Raw genomic sequence first — 21171 nt, 5'->3', positions numbered from 1 at the left:
CCCTGATACAGTACAGTGCACACACCCTGATACAGTACAGCGCACACACCCTGATACAGTACAGCACACACCCTGATACAGTACAGTGCACACACCCTGATACAGTACAGCACCCACCCTGATACAGTACAGTGCACACACCCTGATACAGTACAGTGCACACACCCTGATACAGTACAGCGCACACACCCTGATACAGTACAGTGCACACACCCTGATACAGTACAGTGCACTCACCCTGATACAGTACAGTGCACACACCCTGATACATTACAGTGCACACACCCTGATACAGTACAGCACACCCCCTGATACAGTACAGCACCCACCCTGATACAGTACAGCGCACACACCCTGATACAGTACAGTGCACACACCCTGATACAGTACAGTGCACACACCCTGATACAGTACAGTGCACACACCCTGATACAGTACAGTGCACACACCCTGATACAGTACAGCGCACACAATCAGATACAGTACAGAGCACACACGCTGATACAGTACAGTGCACACACCCTGATACAGTACAGCGCACACACCCTGATACAGTACAGTGCACACACCCTGATACAGTACAGCACACACCCTGATACAGTACAGCGCACACACCCTGATACAGTACAGCACACACCCTGATACAGTACAGCACACACACTGATACAGTACAGCACACACCCTGATACAGTACAGTGCACTCACCCTGATACAGTACAGTGCACACACCCTGATACAGTACAGCGCACACACCCTGATACAGTACAGGACACACCCTGATACAGTACATCACACACCCTGATACAGTACAGCACACACCCTGATACAGTACAGTGAACACACCCTGATACAGTACAGCGCACACACCCTGATACCGTACAGCACACACCCTGATACAGTACAGCACACACCCTGATACAGTACAGTGCACACACCCTGATACAGTACAGCACACACCCTGATACAGTACAGTGCACTCACCCTGATACAGTACAGCACACACCCTGATACAGTACAGCACATACCCTGATACAGTACAGCACACACCCTGATACAGTACAGTGCACACACCCTGATACAGTACAGCACACACCCTGATACAGTACAGCACACCCCCTGATACAGTACAGCACACACCCTGATACAGTACAGTGCACACACCCTGATACAGTACAGCACACACCCTGATACAGTACAGCACCCACCCTGATACAGTTCAGTGAACACACCCTGATACAGTACAGCACACACCCTGATACAGTACAGGACACACCCTGATACAGTACAGTGCACACACCCTGATACAGTACAGTGCACACACCCTGATACAGTACAGCACACACCCTGATACAGTACAGCACATACCCTGATACAGTACAGCACACACCCTGATACAGTACAGTGCACACACCCTGATACAGTACAGCACACACCCTGATACAGTACAGCACACCCCCTGATACAGTACAGCACACACCCTGATACAGTACAGTGCACACACCCTGATACAGTACAGCACACACCCTGATACAGTACAGCACACACCCTGATACAGTACAGTGAACACACCCTGATACAGTACAGCACACACCCTGATACAGTACAGGACACACCCTGATACAGTACAGTGCACACACCCTGATACAGTACAGTGCACACACCCTGATACAGTACAGCGCACACACCCTGATACAGTACAGTGCACACCCTGATACAGTACAGTGCACACACCCTGATACAGTACAGCACACACCCTGATACAGTACAGCACACCCCCTGATACAGTACAGCACACACCCTGATACAGTACAGTGCACACACCCTGATACAGTACAGTGCACACACCCTGATACAGTACAGCGCACACACCCTGATACAGTACAGCACACACCCTGATACAGTACAGTGCACACACCCTGATACAGTACAGCACACACCCTGATACAGTACAGCACCCACCCTGATACAGTACAGCGCACACACCCTGATACAGTACAGTGCACACACCCTGATACAGTACAGTGCACACACCCTGATACAGTACAGCGCACACACCCTGATACAGTACAGTGCACACACCCTGATACAGTACAGTGCACTCACCCTGATACAGTACAGTGCACACACCCTGATACATTACAGTGCACACACCCTGATACAGTACAGCACACACCCTGATACAGTACAGCACACACCCTGATACAGTACAGTGCACACACCCTGATACAGTACAGCACACCCCCTGATACAGTACAGCACACACCCTGATACAGTACAGCGCACACACCCTGATACAGTACAGTGCACACACCCTGATACAGTACAGTGCACACACCCTGATACAGTACAGTGCACACACCCTGATACAGTACAGTGCACACACCCTGATACAGTACAGCGCACACAATCAGATACAGTACAGTGCACACACCCTGATACAGTACAGTGCTCACACCCTGATACAGTACAGCGCACACACCCTGATACAGTACAGTGCACACACCCTGATACAGTACAGCACACACCCTGATACAGTACAGCACACACCCTGATACAGTACAGCACACACCCTGATACAGTACAGCGCACACACCCTGATACAGTACAGCACACACCCTGATACAGTACAGCACACACCCTGATACAGTACAGCACACACCCTGATACAGTACAGCGCACACACCCTGATACAGTACAGGACACACCCTGATACAGTACAGCACACACCCTGATACAGTACAGCACACACCCTGATACAGTACAGTGAACACACCCTGATACAGTACAGCGCACACACCCTGATACAGTACAGCACACACCCTGATACAGTACAGCACACACCCTGATACTGTACAGTGCACACACCCTGATACAGTACAGCACACACCCTGATACAGTACAGCACCCACCCTGATACAGTACAGTGAACACACCCTGATACAGTACAGCACACACCCTGATACAGTACAGGACACACCCTGATACAGTACAGTGCACACACCCTGATACAGTACAGTGCACACACCCTGATACAGTACAGCGCACACACCCTGATACAGTACAGTGCACACCCTGATACAGTACAGTGCACACACCCTGATACAGTACAGCACACACCCTGATACAGTACAGCACACCCCCTGATACAGTACAGCACACACCCTGATACAGTACAGTGCACACACCCTGATACAGTACAGTGCACACACCCTGATACAGTACAGCGCACACACCCTGATACAGTACAGCACACACCCTGATACAGTACAGTGCACACACCCTGATACAGTACAGCACACACCCTGATACAGTACAGCACCCACCCTGATACAGTACAGCGCACACACCCTGATACAGTACAGTGCACACACCCTGATACAGTACAGTGCACACACCCTGATACAGTACAGCGCACACACCCTGATACAGTACAGTGCACACACCCTGATACAGTACAGTGCACTCACCCTGATACAGTACAGTGCACACACCCTGATACATTACAGTGCACACACCCTGATACAGTACAGCACACACCCTGATACAGTACAGCACACACCCTGAGACAGTACAGTGCACACACCCTGATACAGTACAGCACACCCCCTGATACAGTACAGCACACACCCTGATACAGTACAGCGCACACACCCTGATACAGTACAGTGCACACACCCTGATACAGTACAGTGCACACACCCTGATACAGTACAGTGCACACACCCTGATACAGTACAGTGCACACACCCTGATACAGTACAGCGCACACAATCAGATACAGTACAGTGCACACACCCTGATACAGTACAGTGCACACACCCTGATACAGTACAGCGCACACACCCTGATACAGTACAGTGCACACACCCTGATACAGTACAGCACACACCCTGATACAGTACAGCACACACCCTGATACAGTACAGCACACACCCTGATACAGTACAGCGCACACACCCTGATACAGTACAGCACACACCCTGATACAGTACAGCACACACCCTGATACAGTACAGCACACACCCTGATACAGTACAGCGCACACACCCTGATACAGTACAGGACACACCCTGATACAGTACAGCACACACCCTGATACAGTACAGCACACACCCTGATACAGTACAGTGAACACACCCTGATACAGTACAGCGCACACACCCTGATACAGTACAGCACACACCCTGATACAGTACAGCACACACCCTGATACTGTACAGTGCACACACCCTGATACAGTACAGCACACACCCTGATACAGTACAGTGCACTCACCCTGATACAGTACAGTGCACACCCTGATACAGTACAGCGCACACCCTGATACAGTACAGCACACACCCTGATACAGTACAGTGCACTCACCCTGATACAGTACAGTGCACACACCCTGATACATTACAGTGCACACACCCTGATACAGTACAGCACACACCCTGATACAGTACAGTGCACACCCTGATACAGTACAGCACACACCCTGATACAGTACAGTGCACACACCCTGATACAGTACAGTGCACACACCCTGATACAGTAAAGTGCACACACCCTGATACAGTACAGCACACACCCTGATACAGTACAGCACACACCCTGATACAGTACAGCACACACCCTGATACAGTACAGCACACACCCTGATGCAGTACAGCACACACCCTGATACAGTACAGCACACCCCCTGATTCAGTACAGCACACACCCTGATACAGTACAGCACACACCCTGATACAGTACAGTGCACACACCCTGATACAGTACAGCACACACACTGATACAGTACAGCACACCCCCTGATACAGTACAGCACACACCCTGATACAGTACAGTGCACACACCCTGAAACAGTACAGCACACACCCTGATACAGTACAGCACCCACCCTGATACAGTACAGCGCACACACCCTGATACAGTACAGTGCACACACCCTGATACAGTACAGTGCACACACCCTGATACAGTACAGCGCACACACCCTGATACAGTACAGTGCACACACCCTGATACAGTACAGTGCACTCACCCTGATACAGTACAGTGCACACACCCTGATACATTACAGTGCACAAACCCTGATACAGTACAGCACACACCCTGATACAGTACAGCACACACCCTGATACAGTACAGCACACCCCCTGATACAGTACAGCACCCACCCTGATACAGTACAGCGCACACACCCTGATACAGTACAGTGCACACACCCTGATACAGTACAGTGCACACACCCTGATACAGTACAGTGCACACACCCTGATACAGTACAGTGCACACACCCTGATACAGTACAGTGAACACACCCTGATACAGTACAGCGCACACAATCAGATACAGTACAGTGCACACACCCTGATACAGTACAGTGCACACACCCTGATACAGTACAGCACACACCCTGATACAGTACAGCACACACCCTGATGCAGTACAGCACACACCCTGATACAGTACAGCACACACCCTGATACAGTACAGTGCACACACCCTGATACAGTACAGCACACTCCCTGATACAGTACAGCACACCCCCTGATACAGTACAGCACACACCCTGATACAGTACAGTGCACACACCCTGATACAGTACAGCACACACCCTGATACAGTACAGCACCCACCCTGATACAGTACAGCGCACACACCCTGATACAGTACAGTGCACACACCCTGATACAGTACAGTGCACACACCCTGATACAGTACAGCGCACACACCCTGATACAGTACAGTGCACACCCTGATACAGTACAGTGCACACACCCTGATACAGTACAGCACACACCCTGATACAGTACAGCACACCCCCTGATACAGTACAGCACACACCCTGATACAGTACAGTGCACACACCCTGATACAGTACAGTGCACACACCCTGATACAGTACAGCGCACACACCCTGATACAGTACAGCACACACCCTGATACAGTACAGTGCACACACCCTGATACAGTACAGCACACACTCTGATACAGTACAGCACACACCCTGATACAGTACAGCACACACCCTGATACAGTACAGTGCACACACCCTGATACAGTACAGCACCCATCCTGATACAGTACAGCGCACACACCCTGATACAGTACAGTGCACACACCCTGATACAGTACAGTGCACACACCCTGATACAGTACAGTGCACACACCCTGATACAGTACAGCGCACACACCCTGATACAGTACAGCACACACCCTGATACAGTACAGTGCACACACCCTGATACAGTACAGCACCCACCCTGATACAGTACAGCGCACACACCCTGATACAGTACAGTGCACACACCCTGATACAGTACAGTGCACACACCCTGATACAGTACAGCGCACACACCCTGATACAGTACAGTGCACACACCCTGATACAGTACAGTGCACTCACCCTGATACAGTACAGTGCACACACCCTGATACATTACAGTGCACCCACCCTGATACAGTACAGTGCACACCCCCTGATACAGTACAGCACACACCCTGATACAGTACAGCACACCCCCTGATACAGTACAGCACCCACCCTGATACAGTACAGCGCACACACCCTGATACAGTACAGTGCACACACCCTGATACAGTACAGTGCACACACCCTGATACAGTACAGTGCACACACCCTGATACAGTACAGTGCACACACCCTGATACAGTACAGCGCACACACCCTGATACAGTACAGTGCACACACCCTGATACAGTACAGCACACACCCTGATACAGTACAGTGCACACACCCTGATACAGTACAGTGCACACACCCTGATACAGTACAGTGCACACACCCTGATACAGTACAGTGCACACACCCTGATACAGTACAGCGCACACACCCTGATACAGTACAGTGCACACACCCTGATACAGTACAGCACACACCCTGATACAGTACAGCACACACCCTGATACAGTACAGCGCACACACCCTGATACAGTACAGCACACACCCTGATACAGTACAGCACACACCCTGATACAGTACAGCACACACCCTGATACAGTACAGTGCACTCACCCTGATACAGTACAGTGCACACACCCTGATACAGTACAGCGCACACACCCTGATACAGTACAGGACACACCCTGATACAGTACAGCACACACCCTGATACAGTACAGCACACACCCTGATACAGTACAGTGAACACACCCTGATACAGTACAGCGCACACACCCTGATACAGTACAGCACACACCCTGATACAGTACAGCACACACCCTGATACAGTACAGTGCACACACCCTGATACAGTACAGCACACACCCTGATACAGTACAGTGCACTCACCCTGATACAGTACAGTGCACACCCTGATACAGTACAGCGCACACCCTGATACAGTACAGCACACACCCTGATACAGTACAGTGCACTCACCCTGATACAGTACAGTGCACACACCCTGATACATTACAGTGCACACACCCTGATACAGTACAGCACACACCCTGATACAGTACAGCACACACCCTGATACAGTACAGTGCACACACCCTGATACAGTACAGCACACACCCTGATACAGTACAGTGCACACCCTGATACAGTACAGCACACACCCTGATACAGTACAGTGCACACACCCTGATACAGTACAGTGCACACACCTTGATACAGTAAAGTGCACACACCCTGATACAGTACAGCACACACCCTGATACAGTACAGCACACACCCTGATACAGTACAGCACACACCCTGATACAGTACAGCACACACCCTGATGCAGTACAGCACACACCCTGATACAGTACAGCACACCCCCTGATTCAGTACAGCACACACCCTGATACAGTACAGCACACACCCTGATACAGTACAGTGCACACACCCTGATACAGTACAGCACACACCCTGATACAGTACAGCACACCCCCTGATACAGTACAGCACACACCCTGATACAGTACAGTGCACACACCCTGATACAGTACAGCACACACCCTGATACAGTACAGCACCCACCCTGATACAGTACTGCGCACACACCCTGATACAGTACAGTGCACAGACCCTGATACAGTACAGTGCACACACCCTGATACAGTACAGCGCACACACCCTGATACAGTACAGTGCACACACCCTGATACAGTACAGTGCACTCACCCTGATACAGTACAGCACACACCGATACAGTAGAGCACGCACCCTGATACAGTACAGCACACACCCTGATACAGTACAGCGCACACCCTGATACAGTACAGTGCACACACCCTGATACAGTACAGCACACACCCTGATACAGTACAGCGCACACACCCTGATACAGTACAGCACACACCCTGATACAGTACAGCACACACCCTGATACAGTACAGCACACACCCTGATACAGTACAGTGCACTCACCCTGATACAGTACAGCACACACCGATACAGTAGAGCACGCACCCTGATACAGTACAGCACACACCCTGATACAGTACAGCGCACACACCCTGATACAGTACAGTGCACACACCCTGATACAGTACAGTGCACACACCCTGATACAGTACAGTGCACACACCCTGATACAGTACAGTGCACACACCCTGATACAGTACAGCGCACACAATCAAATACAGTACAGTGCACACACCCTGATACAGTACAGTGCACACACCCTGATACAGTACAGCACACACCCTGATACAGTACAGCACACACCCTGATGCAGTACAGCACACACCCTGATACAGTACAGCACACACCCTGTAACAGTACAGTGCACACACCCTGATACAGTACAGCACACACCCTGATACAGTACAGCACACCCCCTGATACAGTACAGCACACACCCTGATACAGTACAGTGCACACACCCTGATACAGTACAGCACACACCCTGATACAGTACAGCACCCACCCTGATACAGTACAGCGCACACACCCTGATACAGTACAGTGCACACACCCTGATACAGTACAGTGCACACACCCTGATACAGTACAGCGCACACACCCTGATACAGTACAGTGCACACCCTGATACAGTACAGTGCACACACCCTGATACAGTACAGCACACACCCTGATACAGTACAGCACACCCCCTGATACAGTACAGCACACACCCTGATACAGTACAGTGCACACACCCTGATACAGTACAGTGCACACACCCTGATACAGTACAGCGCACACACCCTGATACAGTACAGCACACACCCTGATACAGTACAGTGCACACACCCTGATACAGTACAGCACACACCCTGATACAGTACAGCACCCACCCTGATACAGTACAGCGCACACACCCTGATACAGTACAGTGCACACACCCTGATACAGTACAGTGCACACACCCTGATACAGTACAGCGCACACACCCTGATACAGTACAGTGCACACACCCTGATACAGTACAGTGCACTCACCCTGATACAGTACAGTGCACACACCCTGATACATTACAGTGCACACACCCTGATACAGTACAGCACACACCCTGATGCAGTACAGCACACACCCTGATACAGTACAACACACACCCTGATACAGTACAGTTCACACCCTGACACAGTACAGTGCACACACCCTGATACAGTACAGCACACACCCTGATACAGTACAGTGCACACACCCTGATACAGTACAGCACACACCCTGATGCAGTACAGCACACACCCTGATACAGTACAACACACACCCTGATACAGTACAGTTCACACCCTGACACAGTACAGTGCACACACCCTGATACAGTACAGTGCACACACCCTGATACATTACAGTGCACACACCCTGATACAGTACAGCACACACCCTGATACAGTACAGCACACCCCCTGATACAGTACAGCACACACCCTGATACAGTACAGTTCACACCCTGACACAGTACAGTGCACACACCCTGATACAGTACAGTGCACACACCCTGATACAGTACAGTGCACACACCCTGATACAGTACAGTGCACACACCCTGATACAGTACAGCGCACACAATCAGATACAGTACAGTGCACACACCCTGATACAGTACAGTGCACACACCCTGATACAGTACAGCGCACACACCCTGATACAGTACAGTGCACACACCCTGATACAGTACAGCACACACCCTGATACAGTACAGTGCACACACCCTGATACAGTACAGCACACACACCCTGATACAGTACAGCGCACACACCCTGATACAGTACAGTGCACACACCCTGATACAGTACAGTGCACACACCCTGATACAGTACAGTGCACACACCCTGATACAGTACAGTGCACACCCCCTGATACAGTACAGCACACACCCTGATACATTACAGTGCACACACCCTGATACAGTACAGCACACACCCTGATACAGTACAGCGCACACAATCAGATACAGTACTATTCAATTACTGTGGTTCATTACTATTCACAGACACTGATACGTTATTGTACACTGGCCCTGATACACACAGCCCTCCAGTACATTACTGTACACAGACCCTGATGCACACAGCCCTCCAATTCATTACTGTACGCAACCCCGATACATTACTGTACACAGGCTGTGGTACAAAGAACAAACAGCATAAGATCAGGCCATTCGGCCCTCCAAGCCTGTGCCGACCATGGTACCTGCCTCAACTAAAACCGTCTGCACTTACGGAGTCCGTATCCTTCCATTCCCACCCTATTCGTATACTTGTCTAGATGCCCCTTAAATGCCGCTATCGTACCGGCTCCCACCCCCTCCCCAGGCAGCGCGTTCCATATGTTTACCACGCTCTGTGTAAAAAAACGTGCCTCACACATCTGTTCTAAACTTTTCCCCACGCAGTTTTAACCTATGTTGACTCTCCTACCTTAGGAAAGAGCATCTGACTATCCACTCTGTCCATGCTGCTCATAATCTTGCAGATCCCGATCAGGTCGCCTCTCGACCTCCGTCCTTCCAGTGAGAGCTGACTGAGTTTATCTAACCTCTCCTCATCCGAGTAAACCGCTTCTGTACCCTCTCCAAAGCATCCACATCCTTCTGGTAGTGTGGCGACCAGAATTGAACACTATATTCCAAATGAGGTCTAACTTAGGTCCTGTACAGCTGCAACATGGCAATTGCCAATCTTTATATTCAATGTCCCGACCGATGAAGGCCAGCATGCCGTATGCCTTCTTGACCACCTTCTCCACTAGCGTTGCCACTTTCAGTAATCAGTGGACATGCCCAGATCTCTCTGCCTGTCAATACTCGCAAGAGTTCTACCATTTTTTGTGTAATTCCTACTTGCATTGGAACTTCCAAAGTGAGTTACCTCTCACTTGTCCGGATTAAACTCCATCTGCCATTTCTCCGCCCAAGGCTCCAACCAGTTTATATCCGGCTGTATCCTCTGACAATCCTCTTCACTATCCGCAATTCCACCAATTTTTGTGTTGTCTGCGAACTTACTAATCAGACCAGCTACATTTTCTTCCAAATCATTTATATACACCACGAACAACAAAGGCCCCAAAACTGATCCCTGTGGAACGCCGCTAGTCACAGCCTTCCATTCAAAAAAGCACCTTCTACTGCTACCCTCTGTCTTCTGTGCCCAAGCCAGCTCTGTATCCAACTTGCCAGCTCTCCTCTGATCCCATATGACTTCACCTTTTGTACCAGTCTGCCATGAGTAACCTTGTCAAAGGCTTTGCTGAAGTCCATGTAAACTACATCTACCGCCTTTCCCTCATCTATCATCTTTTTCACTTTCTCGAAAAACGCGATCAAATTAGTGAGACATGACCTCCCCTTCACAACACCGTGCTGTCCATCACTAATTAGCCCATTCGGTTCCAAAAGTGAGTAAATTACTGTACACAGACTCTGATGTTTTACTGTACACAGTCTCTGATACATTACTGTACACAGGCTCTGATACATTACTGTACACAGGCTCTGATACATTACTGTACACAGACTCCGATTCATTACTGTACACAGACTCTGATACATTACTGTACACAGACTCTGATACATTACTGTACACAGACTCCAATGCATTACAGTACACAGACTCTGATGCATTACTGTACACAGACTCTGATACATTACTGTACACAGACTCTGATACATTACTGTACACAGGCTCTGATGCATTACTGTACGCAGACTCCGATGCATTACTGTACACAGACTCTGATACATTACTGTACACAGGCACTGATACATTACTGCACACAGACCTTGGTACATTACTGTGCACAGGCTCTGATACATTACTGTACACAGGCTCTGACACATTACTGCACACAGGCACTGATACATTACTGCACACAGACCTTGGTACATTACTGTGCACAGGCTCTGATACATTACTGTACACAGGTTCTGACACATTACTGCACATAGGCTCTGATAAATTACTGTATAGAGGTTCTGACACATTACTGTACACAGACTCTGAAACATTACTGTACACAGGCCCATACATTACTGTACACAGGCTCTGATACATTACTGTACGCAGACTCCGATGCATTACTGTACACAGACTCTGATACATTACTGTACACAGGCACTGATACATTACTGCACACAGACCTTGGTACATTACTGTGCACAGGCTCTGATACATTACTGTACACAGGTTCTGACACATTACTGCACACAGGCACTGATACATTACTGTACACAGGCTCCAATGCATTACTGTACACAGACTCCAATGCATTACTGTGCACAGACCCTAATATATTACTGTGCACAGGCTCAGATACATTACTGTACACAGGCCCATACATTACTGTACACAGGCTCTAATACATTACTGTACACAAGCTGTGATACATTACTGTACACAGACTCTGTTACATTACTGTACACAGGCTCTGATACATTACTGTACACAGACCCTGGTACATTACTGTACACAGACTTCGATACATTACTGTACACAGACCCTGTTACATTACAGTACAGAGGCCCTGATATATTACTGTACACAGACTCTGGTACATTACTGTACACAGACTCTGATATATTACTGTACACAGACTCTGATATATTACTGTACACAGGCGCTGATATATTACTGTACACAGACGCTGATACATTACTGTACACAGACTCTGATATATTACTGTACACAGTCTCTGGTACATTACTGTACACAGGCTCTGATACATTACTGTACACAGACTCTGATACATTACTGTACACAGACTCTGATATATTACTGTACACAGACGCTGATATATTACTGTACACAGACGCTGATACATTACTGTACACAGACTCTGGTACATTACTGTACACAGGCTCTGATACATCACTGTACACAGACTCTGATATATTACAGTACACAGACTCTGATACATCACTGTACACAGACTCTGATATATTACAGTACACAGACTATGATACATTACTGTACACAGACTCTGATACATTACTGTACACAGACTCTGATATATTACTGTACACAGACTCTGATATATTACTGTACACAGACGCTGATATATTACTGTACACAGACGCTGATACATTACTGTACACAGACTCTGATACATTACTGTACACAGTCTCTGATACATTACTGTACACAGGCTCTGATACATTACTGTACACAGACTCTGATATATTACTGTACACAGACGCTGATACATTACTGTACACAGACTCTGATACATTACTGTACACAGTCTCTGATACATTACTGTACACAGACTCTGATACATTACTGTACACAGTCTCTGATACATTACTGTACACAGGCTCTGATACATTACTGTACACAGACTCTGATGCATTACTGTACACAGACTCCGATACATTACTGTGCACAGACTCTGATGCATTACTGTACAGACTCTGATACATTACTGTACACAGACTCTTATATATTACAGTACACAGACTCTGATACATCACTGTACACAGACTCTGATATATTACAGTACACAGACTCTGATACATTACTGTACACAGTCTCTGATGCATTACTGTACACAGACTCTGATACATTACTGTACAAAGGCTCTGATGCATTACTGTACACAGACTCCGATACATTACTGTACACAGACTCTGATACATTACTGTACACAGTCTCTGATGCATTACTGTACACAGACTCTGATACATTACTGTACAAAGGCTCTGATGCATTACTGTACACAGACTCCGATACATTACTGTACACAGACTCTGATACATTACTGTACACAGACTCCGATACATTACCGTACACAGACTCTGATACATTACTGTACACAGGCTCTGATACATTACTGTACACAGGCCCATACATTACTGTACACAGGCTCTGATACATTACTGTACACAAGCTCTGATACATTACTGTACACAGACGCTGATACATTACTGTACACAGACTCTGATATATTACACTACACAGACTCTGATACATTACTGTACACAGACTGTGATACATTACTGTACACAGACTCTGTTACATTACTGTACACAGGCTCTGATACATTACTTTACACAGACTCTGATACATTACTGTGCACAGATTCTGATACATTACTGTGCACAGATTCTGATACATTACCGTACACAGACCCTGGTACATTACTGTACACAGACTCTGATACATTACTGTACACAGACTCTGTTACATTACTGTACAGAGGCCCTGATATATTACTGTACACAGTCACTGATACATTACTGTACACAGACTCTGATACATTACTGTACACAGTCTCTGATACATTACTGTACACAGTCTCTGATACATTACTGTACACAGGCTCTGATACATTACTGTACACAGGCTCTGATACATTACTGTACACAGACTCTGATGCATTACTGTGCACAGACTCTGATACATTACTGTACACAGACTCTGATACATTAATGTACACAAACTCTGATACATCACTGTACACAGACTCTGATATATTACAGTACACAGACTTTGATACATTACTGTACACAGTCTCTGATGCATTACTGTACACAGGCTCCGATACATTACTGTACACAGGCTCTGATACATTACTGTACACAGACTCCGATTCATTACTGTACACAGACTCTGATACATTATTGTACACAGACTCTGATACATTACTGTACACAGACTCCAATGCATTACCGTACACAGGCTCTGATGCATTACTGTACACAGACTCTGATACATTACTGTACACAGACTCTGATACATTACTGTACACAGGCTCTGATGCATTACTGTACACAGACTCTGATACATTACTGTACACAGACTCCAATGCATTACTGTACACAGACTCTGATGCATTACTGTACACAGACTCTAAATCATTACTGTACACAGACTCTGATGCATTACTGTACGCAGACTCCGATGCATTACTGTACACAGACTCTGATACATTACTGTACACAGACTCTAAATCATTACTGTACACAGACTCTGATGCATTACTGTACGCAGACTCCGATGCATTACTGTACACAGACTCTGATACATTACTGTACACAGGCACTGATACATTACTGCACACAGACCTTGGTACATTACTGTGCACAGGCTCTGATACATTACTGTACACAGGTTCTGACACATTACTGTACATAGGCTCTGATAAATTACTGTATAGAGGTTCTGACACATTACTGTACACAGACTCTGAAACATTACTGTACACAGACTCTGATATATTACAGTACACAGACTCTGATACATCACTGTACACAGACTCTGATATATTACTGTACACAGGCCCATACATTACTGTACACAGGCTCTGATACATTACTGTACACAAGCTGTGATACATTACTGTACACAGACGCTGTTACATTACTGTACACAGACTCTGATATATTACAATACACAGACTCTGATACATTACTGTACACAAACTGTGATACATTACTGTACACAGACTCTGTTACATTACTGTACACAGGCTCTGATACATTACTGTACACAGACCCTGATACATTACTGTACAGAGGCACTGATATATTACTGTACACAGACTCTGATACATTACTGTGCACAGATTCTGATACATTACTGTACACAGACCCTGGTACATTACTGTACACAGACTTTGATACATTACTGTACACAGACTCTGTTACATTACAGTACAGAGGCCCTGATATATTACTGTACCCAGACTCTGGTACATTACTGTACACAGACTCTGATACATTACTGTACACAGACTCTGATATATTACTGTACACAGACTCTGATACATTACTGTGCACAGATTCTGATACATTACCGTACACAGACCCTGGTACATTACTGTACACAGACTTTAATACATTACTGTACACAGACTCTGTTACATTTCAGTACAGAGGCCCTGATATATTACTGTACACAGACTCTGGTACATTACTGTACACAGACTCTGATACATTACTGTACACAGACTCTGATATATTACTGTACACAGACTCTGATACATTACTGTGCACAGACTCTAATACATTACTGTACACAGACGCTGATATATTACTGTACACAGACGCTGATACATTACTGTACACAGACTCTGATACATTACTGTACACAGTCTCTGATACATTACTGTACACAGGCTCTGATACATTACTGTACACAGACTCTGATACATTACTGTACACAGACTCTGATGCATTACTGTGCACAGACTCTGATATATTACAGTACACAGACTCTGATACATCACTGTACACAGACTCTGATACATTACTGTACACAGTCTCTGATGCATTACTGTGCACAGACTCTGATATATTACAGTACACAAACTCTGATACATCACTGTACACAGACTCTGATATATTACAGTACACAGACTCTGATACATCACTGTACACAGACTCTGATACATTACTGTACACAGACTCTGATGCATTACTGTGCACAGACTCTGATAAATTACAGTACACAGACTCTGATACATCACTGTACACAGACTCTGATATATTACAGTACACAGACTCTGATACATTACTGTACACAGTCTCTGATGCATTACTGTGCACAGACTCTGATATATTACAGTACACAGACTCTGATACATCACTGTAGACAGACTCTGATATATTACAGTACACAGACTCTGATACATCACTGTACACAGACTCTGATACATTACTGTACACAGACTCTGATACATTACTGTGCACAGACTCTGATATATTACAGTACACAGACTCTGATACATCACTGTACACAGACTCTGATATATTACAGTACACAGACTCTGATGCATCACTGTACACAGACTCTGATACATTACTGTACACAGACTCTGTTACATTACTGTACACAGTCTCTGATACATTACTGTACACAGGCTCTGATACATTACTGTACACAGACTCTGATACATTACTGTACACAGACTCTGATATATTACAGTACACAGACTCTGATACATCACTGTACACAGACTCTGATATATTACAGTACACAGACTCTGATACATTACTGTACACAGACTTTGATACATTACTGTACAAAGGCTCTGATGCATTACTGTACACAGACTCCGATACATTACTGTACACAGACTCTGATACATTACTGTACACAGACTCCGATACATTACCGTACACAGACTCTGATACATTACTGTACACAGGCTCTGATACATTACTGTACACAGGCCCATACATTACTGTACACAGGCTCTGATACATTACTGTACACAAGCTCTGATACATTACTGTACACAGACGCTGATACATTACTGTACACAGACTCTGATATATTACAATACACAGACTCTGATACATTACTGTACACAGACTCTGTTACATTACTGTACACAGGCTCTGATACATTACTGTACACAGACTCTGATACATTACTGTGCACAGATTCTGATACATTACCGTGCACAGACCCTGGTACATTACTGTACACAGACTCTGATACATTACTGTACACAGTCTCTGATACATTACTGTACACAGTCTCTGATACATTACTGTACACAGGCTCTGATACATTACTGTACACAGGCTCTGATACATTACTGTACACAGACTCTGATACATCACTGTACACAGACTCTGATATATTACAGTACACAGACTTTGATACATTACTGTACACAGTCTCTGATGCATTACTGTACACAGGCTCCGATACATTACTATACACAAGCTCTGATACATTACTGTACACAGACGCTGATACATTACTGTACACAGACTCTGACATATTATAGTACACAGACTCTGACACATTACTGTACACAGTCTCTGATACATTACTGTACACAGGCTCCGATACATTACTGTACACAAGCTCTGATACATTACTGTACACAGACGCTGATACATTACTGTACACAGACTCTGGTACATTACTGTACACAGACTCTGATACATTACTGTACACAGACTCCGATGCATTACTGTACACAGACTCCGATGCATTACTGTACACAGACTGATACATTACTATACACTGGCTCTGATACATTACTGTACACAGACTCTGATACATTACGGTCCATGGATTCTGATACATTACTGTACACAGATCCTGGTACATTACTGTACACAGGCTGTGATACATTACTGTACACAGACCCTGATACATTGCTGTACACAGACTCCGATGCATTACTGTACACAGACTCCGATACATTACTGTACACAGACTCCGATACATTACTGTACACAGACTCCGATACATTACCGTACACAGACTCCGATACATTACCGTACACAGACTCTGATGCATTACTGTACACAGACTCCGATGCATTACTGTACACAGACTCCGATACATTACCGTACACAGACTCTGATGCATTACTGTACACAGACTCCGATTCATTACTGTACACAGACTCTGATGCATTACTGTAGACAGACTCCGATACATTACTGTACACAGACTCCGATACATTACCGTACACAGACTCCGATACATTACCGTACACAGCCTCTGATGCATTACTGTACACAGACTCCGATGCATTACTGTACACAGACTCCGATGCATTACTGTACACAGACTCCGATACATTACCGTACACAGATTCCGATGCATTACTGTACACAGACCCCGATGCATTACTGTACACAGACTCCGATACATTACCGTACACAGACTCTGATGCATTACTGTACACAGACTCCGATACATTACTGTACACAGACTCCGATACATTACCGTACACAGACTCTGATGCATTACTGTACACAGACTCCGATGCATTACTGTACACAGACTCTGATGCATTACTGTAGACAGACTCCGATACATTGCTGTACACAGACTCCGATGCATTACTGTACACAGACTCTGATACATTACTGTACACAGACTCCGAAGCATTACTGTACACAGACTCCGATGCATTTCTGTACACAGACTCTGATACATTACTGTACACAGACTCCGATGCATTACTGTACACAGACTCTGATGCATTACTGTAGACAGACTCCGATACATTGCTGTACACAGACTCCGATGCATTACTGTACACAGACTCTGATACATTACTGTACACAGACTCCGAAGCATTACTGTACACAGACTCCGATGCATTACTGTACACAGACTCTGATACATTACTGTACACAGACTCCGAAGCATTACTGTACACAGACTCCGATGCATTACTGTACACAGACTCTGATACATTACTGTACACAGACTCCGATGCATTACTGTACACAGACTCCAATACATTACTGTACACAGGCTCTGATACATTACTGTACACAGACTCCGATGCATTACTGTACACAGACTCCGATACATTGCTGTACACAGACTCCGATGCATTACTGTACACAGACTCCGATACATTGCTGTACACAGACTCCGATGCATTACTGTACACAGACTCCGATACATTGCTGTACACAGACTCCGATGCATTACTGTACACAGACTCCGATGCATTACTGTACACAGACTCTGATACATTACTGTACACAGACTCCGATGCATTACTGTACACAGACTCCGATGCATTACTATACACAGACTCCGATGCATTACTGTACACAGACTCCGATGCATTACTGTACACAGACTCCGATGCATTACTGTACACAGGCTCTGATACATTACTGTACACAGTTCTGAATGTGGCAGATCGCGAGTTTTTGGATCATGTGTGTATTTTCCTGATGTTCACTAACTCCTGCTACTTTGAAACAGACACCCAGAAGAAGACGGCAGCTGCACTAAAGCAACACCCAAGTCTCAGAGATGACAAGTCTATCGTACTGTTCACTACGGAGCTTTCTGTGACAGACGGGAAAGGAATTCAATTGAGCCGCTTGTCAGATGCAGTTTATTCCTGAATCTATCGATCACACAACAGTAATATGGAACTGTAACAACACTCCCAATAAAGAACCCAGATGAAGTCTCTGAGCTGTTTGTTGTCTGTTAATCGATGGGCAAAGCAGATATTCACCCACACTCCATTTCTCAAACCACCATCCTCTTCTACCAGACCAGAGGCACCGACAACAGCCTGTAGGGGCCCCAATTCCAAATCTTATTTGTCAAGCCTTAACTAACGTCAATCAGGACTTGGAGAGCGTGTAATTGTCTCAGGGAGTGTTGTTACGACACGCTGGGACAGCCACACTTAACCCCGACATAAGTGAATTAACCAATCATTCTTCGAAAAATACCAGACCTCTTTGTTCTTAGCCGGCCAATAATTACAGTCACCCGGTTTGTAAATATAAACACAATTACTGTTTATTTACAACAACGATTATATTGAAATTTGAAGCAAATACAACTGGTTAACTATTAACTAATTCTTAATCCTCCATTTTAAATTGTCCCCCATCCTCTGCACACAGCAGCACGGTAGCACAGTGGTTAGCACTGTTGCTTCACAGCTCCAGGGTCCCAGGTTCGATTCCGGCTTGGGTCACTGTCTGTGCGGAGTCTGCACGTTCTCCCCGTGTGTGCGTGGGTTTCCTCCGGGTGCTCCGGTTTCCTCCCACAGTCCAAAGATGTGCGGGTTAAGTGGATTGGCCATGATAAATTGTCCCTTACTGTTGGGTGGGGTTACTGAGTTATGGGGATAGGGTGGAGGTGTTGACCTTGGGTAGGGTGCTCTTTCCAAGAGCTGGTGCAGACTCGATGGGCCGAATGGCCTCCTTCTGCACAGTAAATTCTATGATTCTATGATGCACAAGACAGACCGACACAAAGGGGAAGAAAGGAGTAAAAAAAAACATAAAAGAGAAAAAAAGAGCCTTTGTTTGCGATGGGTGT

The 21171-nt window shown here is 46.1% G+C and overlaps 1 protein-coding gene across 1 annotated transcript in view; it reads left to right on the top strand.

Moving 5' to 3' along the window:
• Window positions 1-20294, top strand: part of LOC140399470 (forkhead box protein P1-B-like) — a 232950-nt gene extending 212656 nt beyond the window's left edge. The window contains exon 12 of the mRNA XM_072489044.1: window positions 20089-20294. Within this exon, the coding sequence (XP_072345145.1) occupies window positions 20089-20143 (55 nt within the window). The 3' untranslated portion in view covers window positions 20144-20294. The remainder of the gene's footprint in view (window positions 1-20088) is intronic.
• Window positions 20295-21171: the final 877 nt, after the last annotated feature.

This window comes from Scyliorhinus torazame, chromosome 22, assembly GCF_047496885.1.
Source record: "Scyliorhinus torazame isolate Kashiwa2021f chromosome 22, sScyTor2.1, whole genome shotgun sequence".
Taxonomy (NCBI): Eukaryota; Metazoa; Chordata; class Chondrichthyes; order Carcharhiniformes; family Scyliorhinidae; genus Scyliorhinus; species Scyliorhinus torazame.
The sequence above is the reverse complement of the archived record's forward strand: the minus strand, read 5'-3'. Positions and strand labels throughout refer to the sequence as shown.